Genomic DNA, 14,336 nt, shown 5'->3' with positions numbered 1-14,336 from the left:
CAGAGATTCTAGAGAGTTTCAGGGAGAACATTGGGGAATCATTGACAAGAACGGCGTAAAGAAATACAGTAGGAGAAGAATGGGTAACTTTGAGAGATGAAATAGTGAAGGCAACAGAGGATCAAGTAGGTAAAAAGACGAGGGCTAGTGGAAATCATTGGGTAACACAAGAGATATTGAATTTATTGATTAAAGAAAAAATATAAAAATGCAGTAAATGGAGCAGGGAAAAAAGAATACAAACGTCTCAAAAATGAGATCGACAGGAAGTGCAAATTGGCTAATCAGGGACGGCTATAGGATAAATGTAAGGATGTGGAGTCATATATCACTAGGGGTAAGATAGATAATGCCTACAGGAAAATTAAAGAGACCTTTGGAGAAAAGAGAACCACTTTTATAACTATCAAGAGCTCAGATGGAAAACCAGTTCTGAGCAATGAAGGGAAAGCAGAAAGTTGGAAGGAGTATATAGAGGCTCTATACAAGGTAATGTACTTGAAGGCAATATTATGATAATGGAATAGGACGTAAGTGAAGATGAAATTGGAAATATGGTACTGAAGAGTTTGACAGAGCACTGAAAGACCTAAGTCGGAACAAGGCCCTTGGAGTAGACAACATTCCATTAGAGCTAGTGAAAGCCTAGGGAGAACCAGTTATGACAAACCTCTACGTGAAATATCCTCATACTTCAAGAAGAATCTAATAATTCCAATCCTGAAGGAAGCAGGTGCTGACAGACGTGAAAATTACCGAACTATCAGTTCAATAAGTCACGGCTGCAAAATACTGACGAAAATTCTTTACAGACGAATTAAAAAACCGGTAGAAGCCGAAGTTGGGGAAGATCAATTCGGATTCCGTAGAAATGTTGGAAAACATTAGGCAATACTAACCCTCCGACTTATCTTAGAAGATAGGTTAAGGAAATGCAAACCCACGTTTGTAGCATTTGTGGACTTAGAGAAAGCTTTTGACAATGTTGACTGGAATGTTCTCTTTCAAATTCTGAAGGTGGCAGCGGTCAAATACAGGGAACGAATGGCTGTTTACAATTTGTACAGAAACCAGATGGCAGTTATAAGAGTCGAGGCGCATGGAAAGGAAGCAGTGGTTGGGAAGGTAGTGGGACAGTGTTGTAGCCTATCCCCGATGTTATTATATCTGTATACTGAGCAAGCAGTAATGGAAAAAAAAGAAAAAATTGGAGTAGGAATTAAAATGCATGGAGAAAAAATAAAAACTTTGTCGTTTGCCGATGTCATTGTAATTGTGTCAGAGATAGCAAAGGACCTGAAAGAGCAGTTGAACGGAATGGACAGCGTGTTGAAAGGAGAATATAAGATGAACATCAACAAAAGCAAAGCGAGGGTAGTGGAATGTAGTCAAATTAAATCAGGTGATGCAGAGGGAATGAGATTAGGAAATGGGACACTTGAAATAGTAGATGAGTTTTGCCATTTGGGGAGCAAAATCACTAATGATGGTCTAAGTAGAGAGGATATAAAATGTAAACTGGCAATATCACGAAATGCGTTTCTGAAGAAGAGAAATTGTTAACATCGAGTATAGATTTAAGTGTCAGGAAGTCTTTTCTAAAAGTATTTGTATGGAGTGGAGCCATTTATGGATGTGAAACCTGGACGATAAATAATTTAGACATGAAGAGAAAAGAAGCTTTCGAAATGTGGTGCTACAGATGAATGCTGAAGATTAGATGGGTAGACTGCATAACTAATGAGGAGGTACTGAATGGAATTGGGGAGTAGAGCAATTTGTGGCACAGCTTGACTAGAAGAAGGGATCGGTTGGTAGGACATGTTCTGAGGCTTCAAGGAATCCCCAATTTAGTAGTGGAAGGCAGCGTGGAGGATAAAAGTTGTGGAGACATACCAAGAGATGAATACACTAAACACATTCAGAAGGATGTAGGGTGCAGTAGTTACTTGGAGATGAAGAAGCTTGCACAGGATAGAGTAGCATGGAGAGCTGCATCAAACCAGTCTTTGGACTGAAGACCACAACAACAACAACAACAACAACGTTATTGAATCCAACTGTAAGAAAAAATATGGACATTTCCACACCACAGCACGGCCTTTTCTATCTCACTATCAGTTTTAACGTTGTTACGTAAAAAAATATTAATCTACGTCCGTTCCAATGTTTATTAGAGTGTCATTAAAAAATCTGAAGTAAATCTGTTAAGAACTTTTAGAGTCTTTTGGAAACAATATTTCCCATTTTTATACAGACTGTCAGTATAAATTTTCGTGGCAGTAACAATACTATTCAGCTGGTCTTCGAAGACCTGTGCCACCTCTGACAGAATCACAATATCATTGACAAACAACATCATTTCTTTTCTTCTCCGTGAACTTTAGTTCCAACTCCAAGGTTCACACTGATTTACTTTAGCAGTTGACCAGCGTACAGTCTGAATAACAAGGGGACGCATTACAGCCCTGTATCACTCCCTCGTCAACTGTTGTCTCGCTTTCATGTACTTCAATTCTTGTAACTACTGTCTGCTTTTCTGTTCAGTTTGTAGTTACCTTTTGTGCTGTACAGTCTGAATAGCAAGGGGACGCATTACAGCCCTGTATCACTCCCTCGTCAACTGTTGTCTCGCTTTCATGTACTTCAATTCTTGTAACTACTGTCTGCTTTTCTGTTCAGTTTGTAGTTAACTTTTGTGCTATAATACATAACTTTGCTAAAGTGACGTGTTACAGGAAGCCTACGTTACCAACTTATGATTACTGTGACAGTGAGGAGCACTTTTATTAGTAACAAATAAGAACTGTTGGGCCTGGTACCATTTTTAGAGTAAATTTTGTTAAGATAAGTTATTGTAACAATAATGTCACACGGTTAGCACAAGAAATAAGAGATAACGTGTGATCTTACAAACATTTGCTCCTATTGTAATGTGTTGGAACCATGTAAAATTAACCAAAAAGATAAATATAAATTGTTGTGTGGTTTTATTTTGGAGAACTGATGATTCATCAAGCAGTTCGACATACATGTCCCTACTACAGCAGTTAATGACCTAGTATGGTATTTACACAAAAGCTATACACACTTTGAAATATGCATGTGTACTAAGCATACAGTAAAATTTTGCTATTTTAGAAATTTAAGTGGGAAGGTGAAGGAAAAATTATGTACTTGTGACTTACATCACTGAGTTAAAGACTGTAGTAATGCTTTGAATTTCATAATGTATCCAGTAGTGCCAAAGGCATTAAATACCTTAACAGCCACTGATCTATTTGATCCTTCACCCAGACGTAGAGTATTTTTGTAGCAACTTTATGTTGGTCAAAAGACTTGAACCTATATCCCATTAAAATAGCAAAGGCAGGTACAGTGTTTTAACCGTTTACAAGAATATTTTGCAAGTACAGAGGAACCAAGATCGATACTTGCAGGTAATGGTACACAATTTGTAAGCCATAATTTTAAGGCATCCTTAGCATGGGAAGAATTGCAGTATAGTGCTACTTCCAAATACCATCCTTAGTCGAAGAGTTCGTTATGGGTAATGATGTTGTGAGGACTTCGTAGAAAGTATTGCTGATGTAAACATACTACATGGGCTTAAACAATTCCCAAGTTACAAGTGATATTAGACGAGTTACCTCATTTGTGTATTGTTCTTTTACCAGTGGGAGTGGTGAACAGAAAATTTATTGGAGACGCGTTGTTAAAGATATATCGATATCCTCAAGGACAATATGCACAAATATTGGAAAAGTAAGTAAAGAAAAGTGATGAAATTAGAGTGAAAGAGCATAACAGTTACGCTGCAAGGACAAATTTTGAGATGACTGACTAATGTTACACAAAGCTCATAATCATATAGCTTTGAAAAATTAGTTAAAGAAAAGTTCTCAAATTAGAGTGAAGGAGCATAATAGTCATGCTGCAGTGGTAAATTTCGAGGTGAATGATATTGTATCTGCTTATCATCATAGTTCTAATACAATGAAACAAGCTATCAAGTTTTTTTACAGACCTGGAGGTCCACATCAGGTGGCTGGCGTTCCCCATGCAACAGCAGTGTTCCTTGTAGATTCATTAAAGAATAAGGAAAAGGGAATTTAAAATATAGCTATGATGGAAAGGTTCATAACATAAAGAGTCCTATGAGGATCCAGTTGCTCATTATATTACAACCTATGTCTATGTAATGATCTCTTCATCTTTTACTGTTTCTCGATTAATTATGTTTTGTTCCACTATCCTATGTTCATTACTCACATAACGAAACACATACATTGATAATTGTATGTAGTTGATACGAATGTGTGATAAATCAATGGAAGGTATCATACAGGTTAGTGACATTTTGTTGAGGAAGAGAGGAACAGGAAGGACGAGAACTACTAAATTATCACTGCATGACATGCTGATGTCCAGATTATACCACAAAAGAGATCTTGAAGGTCCATCATGACCAAGACTTGGTCGCTATTAATGGAGTGTAGAGGAATACTTGAAACATGGAGAAAAAAAAAACAATCAAGAGCGTATGAATTTGTTATAAAGCAGGAGTTAGTGCCGCTTAGAACACATCAGTAAAGAGGAGAATAGACAGATGTGGGATGATAAACAGGATACTGCACCCATATGTATAAACTGTGTGATGAATAGGATATGCAGACCAAGAAAGGAGGACCTACACATGAAATGAGGAGACCGGATATATAGGGACGCTACTGTTGTGAAAACTTGATGATAGTTAGGAAGCAGACTTCTGAAGAAGGGTTACTGGTTCATTGGCATACTACGCCATTATAATTAAACAACCGAACTACTAAGCTCAGCAGATGATTTTAGATACAAGTTTAAAATTATACTATCTCTTTCTCTGTGTTCTTACTCTCATAAAATATAGCCTGTACTCTGTCCCTGTTTACGTTCAAGTTACTAGTTAAATCCCATGAAAAATTAGGATGTTCAAATAGACAAACGGGCAGAAACGACGGTTTTACAGTTCCTATATTAGTGTGGACACCATGGTCGACACTGTTTGGAAGTTTTTATTTTTGTTTGTGCATGCAAACTGGCATGGATGGATGCAGCGTATTTTCAAGAAGGGACGACGATGAAAGTTTCACTACACGTCGGCGGTGCTTACTAGCTTGGCAGTTATTCCGTGCTGAAGCGTCCCGGCTTGGAGGACACCGCGTTATCGAGTGAAGAGCTCCGTGACAATGAAGACGACGTCACCGCAGAACAACATAGACTTTCGTTATCTGTCACATAAATATTACCATTCTGAGGTTGTATCTCGAGTTATCAATTTGACTTTTCACAATGACACTATTGTCTTGTTCCTTCTAAGGAGACGATGATGTACAGACTCATCTGATTTGAGAATAGGAAAACATTTCCCGTTTATTTTAAGGGTGTGGTATTGCTGTACTCTTGACCTCCAGCGAGTGATGCACAGTTTGGTAACGAAGTCCTAGCTTTTCAAGATTGGCGGTCATGAAGAAATAGTAAGGTGAGCAAAAACAAATTAATGGTCTGAAGTTATAGATAACGGGAAAACTAGTCATCAACAGGCGCCCTTGTAACAGGAACTAGAATAAGCATTCCTGGAAATGAACCATATTAATGAAGAATAATAATATTAGTAACCATAAAATGGAATTATTGAAGATTTGTGATATTTTATCGAAGATATATTGGAGTTTATCGTTTGTGTCATTGACAACTGAGTCAGAATCTGTAACTATGACGACGTGCACAAGCCATTATAATCATTGGTGATAAAAACAATGGAGAATAAATTGTTTGACGATACATAGGAACTAAATAAATCGACAATATATGAGAACGTACGACGCAGAAGGATTTTAAGAAGTCTATAAATCAGAGGACCAGCCACCATGATTTCTAAGAACTTCAATTGTTTCGTCACTTCCACAATGACGCACCAACAGCCGACAGTAATCACTACTGCTGGTCGCTAAAGTACAGCAATTTAGGACGGCCAAAGCAGCGACTTCCCGTCGTCGTCACGACGTGGCAATACACACAAGCATTGGTTGGTGAGCTGTGTTCAAGCCAGTTTGAATTTATTTATTTTATTGTGACGGTAGTGTGTGTTGTGGTGTAATTAAAGTCTATTTGTGTCCAGAAGTATTTTTGTTAACATAGTTAACTACTCTCTATAATAGTGATCGAAGTAGTTTATCGTAAATTTGTTATCACTGCCAGTGAGAACCAGGAAGGTGGAGAACGTGTTGAAAGCTTCTGCTGATTTAGCTGTTAGACAGTATTAAAGCAAGTATGATGGCTCAAGGTGATGAATTGGGAGCTACACTGGATACTACTAACATAAACATAGGCGCGCAAGGTACTAAGCTAGATGCAAATAAGAATAAATTAAATCTGACCATCGAGGCACAAGGTGTTAGATTCGAAAAAGGACTTGTTGAAACAAATGCTCAGACTATTGTTAAGTTAAATAATTAGTTGCATAGTGCATGGACCGGCTTAAAATTAGAGTTAACAGTTGTTTCAGGAATCAGAAATCAGATGAAGATACACAACTGACTGACGAAACGAAAAACTGAAAACAGATAATGAGATAGTCAAATGGCAATCCGCTATTACTACTTTAACATAGGAGTTACATTCTCAGTTGTTTAAGCAGTGTGATTTGGTAAAAGGGACGCAAATAAAGATTTAAAACAGATATTTGCTTAAGAAATTTGTTGTTAATAACACGTCAAACTTTAAAAATGATAACAAAGTGCATAGCTACAACACTAGAAGAAAGGATGATCCTCACAATTCTGGGTTAAATCTGACTCTGGCACAGAAAGCGGTGAATTACGCTGCCACAAAAGACTTTGTTCATTTACAAAATAGCATTAGAAGTCTGACAGACAGCCAACCAGCATTTAAAAACGAATTAAAAGAATTACTGTAGAACAAATCTTTCTAGTCTTTACATGAATTTTTAGATATGAAGTAGAAAGAGAGAAAGAGAGAGAGAGAGAGAGAGAGAGAGAGAGAGAGATTAACTATATCTTGTAAAGAAACCTTATGTTAAACTGACACATTCCTCATCATTACGAAATGTCATATTCATGATACGTGGAATTAGTAAGATTTTGCTTAACAAGAGATACAGACGTATATAGGCATATCTCAGATACAGCTGTCTGGTTATAAGTTACAGGGCAGAACAATGAATCCGACGGAACTGCAATATCAGGCTCGACGCCTGCAACTTTTGTGGAGCATGCTAGTGATTTAATTGAACAAAAGGTGCAGGAGAAGATCGAATCGTCTGACAGTATACCTCATTCATCAGAAGGTACAACGATAACAAAGGCTGAATTAAAAAGGTAGTTGCATGAATTGGTGATATAATAGAGAGAGATTTGCTAATAATTCTGGATTCCCTGTAGAATTATTAGAAGAATAACGTCAATAAAGTGGGTGGAATTTATTCAGACAATTTCTTAAATTGAAATCGGACGGATATATACATCCCACCTATTTTAAGAGTATTTTCCAGATCACTGTCTAAATGTTCTGATGACTCAAAGAAAATTGATTTTGTCCTCAGTCATTTGGAAGGGGATGCTGCTATATCTAGAACCGCTAATTTGGTAGTCTAGACCTCTTTCAGTGACTGCCAAGATAAATTTATAAGAAGTGTTGGTCGTCACGTACACAGGAAACGTTAACACTTTACTTCGAAGATCCAACGCTTAGATGATGTTTTCCTAAGTGTTGGTTCCCATATGAGGAAATAACTTTGATATCATGGTTGAGTGGCTGTGAACAGTTAATTAACTTTTAGTGAGGGGCGTTTAGTGAGTTAAGCCCGAAGGAGCTATTCCCCGGGAGAAAACTCGATAATTATAATTAAAACCGTCATCCTCCATGGTTTCAAGGAAAAATTAAAAGTAAATACTTCGTGGTAAGGAAACAGAAGAATAACAAAGTAAATAGTAAATGACGTAACAAGACTCAGACATCTAATTCGAATAATATAAACAACGGGCGTACAAATATGTCAATTGACATGTCGTTTTTGTAACAGTCGCCGGAAAACAATGGACATTCTGGGCTAGGGCCCAGGCTTCAGGAAATGACAATGGAACAGCAGGTCCTCACGTGGAGAAAACATTAGTCCTCACATGGAAAGATGTTACTCAAAGGATGGGAAGTAAATTCCAGGAAGGAATGAGAAATATCATGATATATTTTGTAAAACAATTCGATATTCACTTATATTCTGAGAGTCGAACATCATTAATCTCACAGGATTTGCTGTAAGCAATTGAAAAAACGATCCTTGTCCAATATGACTAGTAACTGCAGTATTAGCTCAGAGAATTATCAGTTGTAAAGGAAAACAAGTCACAGATGAAATGCGGCTACATTTTATCACTAATACATTCACTTTTTATTAGACATTGCTAGTTGTACCTAATTTAAACCTAGATGTACTCTTAGGCTTAGACTGGCTAATTTAATACAATACTGCTAGATTTTAACAAAATGAGGGTTGTGAATTTTCAGGCTTCCCTGGTGATGGGTATGTTGCAAATATACTTCTGAAGTGTACAAAGTTATCTGGTGGCAAACCTAAGAAGTGTATAAATCAAAAATAATAAAAATAAAACTTTTTGGGAAAGACATACAGTGTCTAGAATATCCTTTGAAAATAATTTATTAGAAGTTAAACATGATCAGCCTGTGGTGAAACACCTCCATTTAATGGCTTCAGCAGATATTATTGTAGTAGATAAAATAGGACAGGCTAGAGATGCGTTAGGTAGAAACATTAAATCAAGAGAATCATTTATTTTGCGAGAAGAATAGGAAACTCAGTTACAGGATATAAACGTGTGTTGTCAGATAAATCAGGAAAAATAAGGAATATATATGTAAAGGACTATAAGAAAGGTGATATGCTATTTTTTAGCCATACCTGGTACTAATGAATCTTTGATCTGCAATGAGAGGTAAAATACAAAAGATGTTTGATTAAGACGTACATGAGTGAAGTATTAGCGTCCTCAATAATCTGTTGTTAGTTGCTAAGAAACCTGCAGGAGATATTAATTTACTCTTGGATGCGCAAACTCTCAGTAAACAGATGGAAACTGAATGGGATGGACCTGTGAGTATAGATGAGTTCTTATCAAGATTTGAGGAAGCTGAGTTGCTTAGTTTTTTAAATTTAAAGGTGGCGTATTGACAAGTCCCATTACACAAAGAATCAAGACCATGCATGGCCTTATTATTTGGAGGTAATCTTACCAATGTAAGGTACTACAACTCATTTCTAACATTTGAGTTGTAGCTTTCATTCGTGCTCTAGATAAATCACTAAGATAGGAATTAGTGCAAGAACTAACAATTTATTTACACGATTCATTATTAGTTTCTAAAACTTGGAAAGACCAGCGTAAATTACTCACATGAACGCTAAGCTGATGAGACGAAAAGGGAAATTTTCAAAGTCACATTTTGGGAGGCAAAAGGTAAAGTTTTTAGGTAATATTATGGGAATTAAACGAGTAAAAAACCGATCAAGAAAGAACACAAACCTTAGAAGAATGTATAATATTGTGTACATTTTTAAATTTTGTTGGCTTCTTCAGAAGATTCATAAGGATCTAGACAATGAATGATTCGGGTTTACTGATTTTACTAAAACCCAGACTACCTGAACCTGGGGTGCATTTGAATATGGCTCATGTTTTGGGATACTCCAAGGAGAATGGGTTTCAGATAAAGCTGAGCGTAGAGCCATAGCTTTCGCTAGTCGAAGTCTTAGTAAGCACGAGTTGAATTATTCATCTACTTAGAAAGAATAGTTATCCATTATTTAGAGTTTACAGAAATTCGAGACGTTAACATGGGGCTCAAAAATAGTGATAGGTACATACCATCAGACTTTGGCTTTGTTAATTGAGAGCAGATTGTGACGTGGTAGGTCTCGGCTTGAGCGAGTTATAGAATAAAGAGCACCATGACAATAAAGATGACATTACAGTAAACAAGATAGAGATTCGTAATCTTTCGAATAGATGTTAGCATTCTGTGGGTCTATCTAGAGTTGTCAGTTTGACACTTCGCACTGAAGTTATTGCGGTGTTCTCTCTAAAGAGACGATGATGTGAAGAGTCATTGTATTTGAGAATAGGAATGCACGTCAAATTAATTTGAGAAGTGTCGTAATTATTTTAGAAATTATATATTTTGCCGTACTCTTGACTTCCAAAGTCTACTGCAGACTTTGGTAACGAAGCCCCGAGACTGACAGTCATGAGGAAATAACAAGGTGAGCCAATTAATAGTCTGAAATTAAAGCTGGTTGACGAACTAGCCATCAAAAACCAGAGGGGACACCGTACCTTGCGCTTCCTGTATTTTATCGCTGCTGCCTTCTTGATTCCCAAGCATGTGTTACAGGCAACTTTTTTCTATGTCTACAAGCACTAGAAATGAAAGCCGGTTTAATTAAATTTGTGCATTATAGTTATCCTCTCAGGGGACGAAATACATTTACAGCACTAAGTATTACTGAAGAGGCTGATGAGATTCTTTGTTCTGTGAGCACATTTTCCAACTGAACGCTCTGGTGTACAACGAAGTAACATTTCACTTGATTCTTCTCCACCAGACAGTCTGGGTATTGGCGATTCATATAGTAAATTGCAAACAACACGTCATACAAATTGTAGTACCTACCCTTTTCTTCATCTTCTCTTTAAGAAAACTCTCGAAAAATGAGAATATTTTCTCGACACCTGGATGGCTGTTGATAGCGTGGAAGGCCTTAGGTCGTAGCGGATATGCTTCCTGTAACAAGTGAAAACAAAGAAGTTTCAGCACATGGAGCCGAATCTAAATATCTCTTGTTAAGGTGTCCGAATGTTTAAATTTGAGAACTCAAGAAACCTTTACTATTCGACTTCACATATACTGTCTTCCAACATATCCTGCAGGAAGAGTTGCAATTTCCATGCACTAATATTTAAATTATATCCAGGGACATTAGTTTTGAATCTCGTGAGTTGTCGATGTGCTCTGGCCTCGTATTAAACCGAAATGGAATGGATTATCAGTAGAGAGACACAGAGGAACGTGATCGTGTTGAGACGATGTAGGCAGATGGAAAGTCGTGTAGCGGTTCCCGTGAACCGCTCAGACATAAAGGTGAGACTGTGTTTAAGGCATGGATGCCAAGGCGCCAAACATAGAACTAGAATGGGTACTAGGTGTAGACTGTAGCCTCTGACGACACGAACGCCCAACGATTACAGATGAAATACTAACCCTGAGTGGTTACAGATGTTTCTGGACAGATATGTAAATTATTTGACTTTAAACAGTATAAAATTTTGGAGCAACCTTTCAAGTGACAGCACCTATCAACGTGTAAGAACCAGGATCAAACCCTTGTAATGTGAAGCACTGGAAAGGCATTGTTTGAACATCATGAGGAGAGCTAAGGAGCCGCTTTGTGCCAAATATTAGTGGCTGCGAAAAAAGGAATGCAGGACGTTACACTCCATTAGCACTGTCCCATGACTCCCTGGTCCAGAGACGGGGGGAATCAGATTTTATGCCAGATCATCTTTCAGATTATTGCACTATAGGCACGACAATGTTAGTGACGGGCAAAATTTAAAATTATGACGTCATTTTTTTAATAATTTGTGTGTCTAAAAACATACCGCCATGTGTCATTAATATTCTAATGATAGACGACAAACAACTTCTACATGGGTCCTGCATGATTGTGCACTAAAATAACCAGTTGCAGAGCTGGTCACACGGGGTTCTAGGGCTGAGAAATGAATTCTTCATTGCAGCAACGAAAATAGTTTATTAGCTGTATTAAAGTATTAGTGTGGAGAATCTGAAGACCTTTGCGGAGAGACCATCTAAGGAGGTGGAAGAAATGCTGGCTTTAACAAAAACTGTTTTACCTCCTAAGTACTTTAAATTCATGGATTGTTTTTATTCACAACAAGCTCTCCATTTGCCTCTTGCATAGAAAATATTTTTATGGCAAACTTTGAGCTAGAATTAATGACAAAATGCCCTCAGCATGCTAGAAGATTAATTTCATTGAATAGATATCTTTACGATGGTACCATATTATATGGCTCTGAGCTCTATGGGACTTAACATCTGAGGGCATCAGTCCCCTAGAACATAGAACTACTTAAACCTAACTAACCTAAGGACTTCGCACACATTCATGCCAGAGGCAGGATTCGAACGTGCGACCGTAGTAGCAACGCAGTTCCGGACTCAAGCGCCTAGAACCGCACGGCCTGTTGAAAGGGACCAGTTTCTTACGGATCTAAATAGTTTAAACCATAAGATACAGTTCAATGGGCAGTGTGTCTAGACTGACACTTTACCGTTTTTGGGACCTCCAAGAGACGATAAAAAGTGAAAATATAGGCTTCAATGTTTAGCGAAAGGCAGCCACGACAGATTTTGCTATACACAGGCAGTCGTATCACCCATTGCAATATAAATCCGCAGTATTGTGGGCCATGTTAAACCATATGTAGGAAGTGTCTCTTACGAGCTAAGCTCAAGTGGCTGAATATTAGGTTATACAGTGTACAGCAAATCAGAACGGTTAAGATCCAGAATTTGTTAGCACAATTAATAGAAGTATATTGAAAAAGAAAAATCTTTCTTCCCATATTGGATTAGAGGCAGATTTGTTTGTTGTAGTAGTATAGTATTAGTAGCTTTATTCATCTGTAGATCTCTTTTTACAATGATATATGACATGTCAGAGTATTTAGAAGTTTAGATCAATTTAAAATAAGCTAATTCGTATACACATATATTTGCAGACTTCCAGTTAGAGACAATCATTAGATTTACTCCTGGTATACACTACTTTTTTACAAATAACTTATTAAATAATGTAATGCCACACTGTTCGCTCATATCTCACTATCAGCCATTGCACACCCTATTCACACATCGTTTCATAACACTTCACCCACCCACCCACCCACACACACACAGACACACACACACACACACACATCCACATCCACACACACACACACACACACACACACACACACACTGGTGATCTCTAGGCCATTTTCTGTACCACAACCTCCCATTTGCTATCCTGAAACACTGAGTCAGCATCCCTCCATAATGAGTGAGATGTTGAGCTCAGAAAGAGGAAGAGGTGTTAGTATTGTGCTATGTCTAGCTGGCGGGTAAGTATTTCTAGAAAGGAAAAAGGAAGGGAAAAAACATAAATTGAAGGTCTTATGTGGAATGTTGGATGTTTTATAATAATAATTATTATTATTATTTATTTATACAACTTTTTTTATCAGACCCCTACTCTGTTTATTCTAAGTAATCCTTCAATGTATAAAATGTATTGCATAACAGGTACTTTTTAGCTGCCTTTTTAAATATGTGTATTTTTTTCAATTTCTTTAATCTCTTTTGATAATGTATTGTACAGTTTTATTCCTTGGAAGAAAATGCGGTTTTGAGTTTTATGTTTATTTTTTCTTGGTAAATGTAAGTTGAGTCTATCTGTTGTTGCATCGTCATGGACAGAGCTGTTTGTGCAGTCATTACCAATGTTATTTCTGATGTGTACAACTGACTGGTAAATGTATTCACATGGAGCAGTTAAAATTTCCAGTGTTTTGAACAGATCCTTACAATGAGTTTGACTAGTATTTTTGGTTATGATTCTTATGGCTCTTTTCTGGAGTTTGAAAATTGTGTTCATATTTTGTGGGTTTGTTCACTAAAAAAAGAATGCCATAGCTAAGAACTGAGTGTACATATGAATAATATGTAACTAAAAGACACTGCATGTTACACACTGATGACAGGATTCTAAGGGCATAACATGCTGATGACATTCTGTTTGCAAGTACCTTTGTGTGTTCACACCACTTCAACTGAGAATCAATTTTCATTCCCAGAAATTTTGCAATAGTTACGCAGTCTATAGAGGTGCCATCAACGTTTAATTTAACGTTGTCATTTTTCCTCTTCAAACTGAAATTCATGGCATTAGTTTTCTTTATATTCAATGTCACTTTATTGCTTATTGATCAATCATAAACTTCCTTGAGAGTTACATTTGCTTCTTCGGCAAGGAGTTCTCTTGTTTTCTCAGTGACTATAATATTGCTATCATCACTCCGTCTTTAGGCCACGAGTGGCCGACCGAGACCATCCGACCGCCGTGTCATATTCCGAGGAGGATGCGGATAGGAGGGGCGTGGGGTCAGCACACCGCTCTCCCGGTCGTTATGATG

The 14,336-nt window shown here is 37.4% G+C and overlaps 1 protein-coding gene across 1 annotated transcript in view; it reads right to left on the bottom strand.

Moving 5' to 3' along the window:
- Positions 1-14,336, bottom strand: part of LOC126419545 (alpha-tocopherol transfer protein-like) — a 66,040-nt gene that overhangs the window by 11,822 nt on the left and 39,882 nt on the right. The window contains exon 4 of the mRNA XM_050086734.1: positions 10,747-10,857. Within this exon, the coding sequence (XP_049942691.1) occupies positions 10,747-10,857 (111 nt within the window). The remainder of the gene's footprint in view (positions 1-10,746; positions 10,858-14,336) is intronic.

Source organism: Schistocerca serialis, chromosome 9, assembly GCF_023864345.2.
Source record: "Schistocerca serialis cubense isolate TAMUIC-IGC-003099 chromosome 9, iqSchSeri2.2, whole genome shotgun sequence".
Classification (NCBI taxonomy): Eukaryota; Metazoa; Arthropoda; class Insecta; order Orthoptera; family Acrididae; genus Schistocerca; species Schistocerca serialis.
Note: the sequence above shows the minus strand (reverse complement) of the source record. Positions and strands in the feature narration are given on the sequence as shown.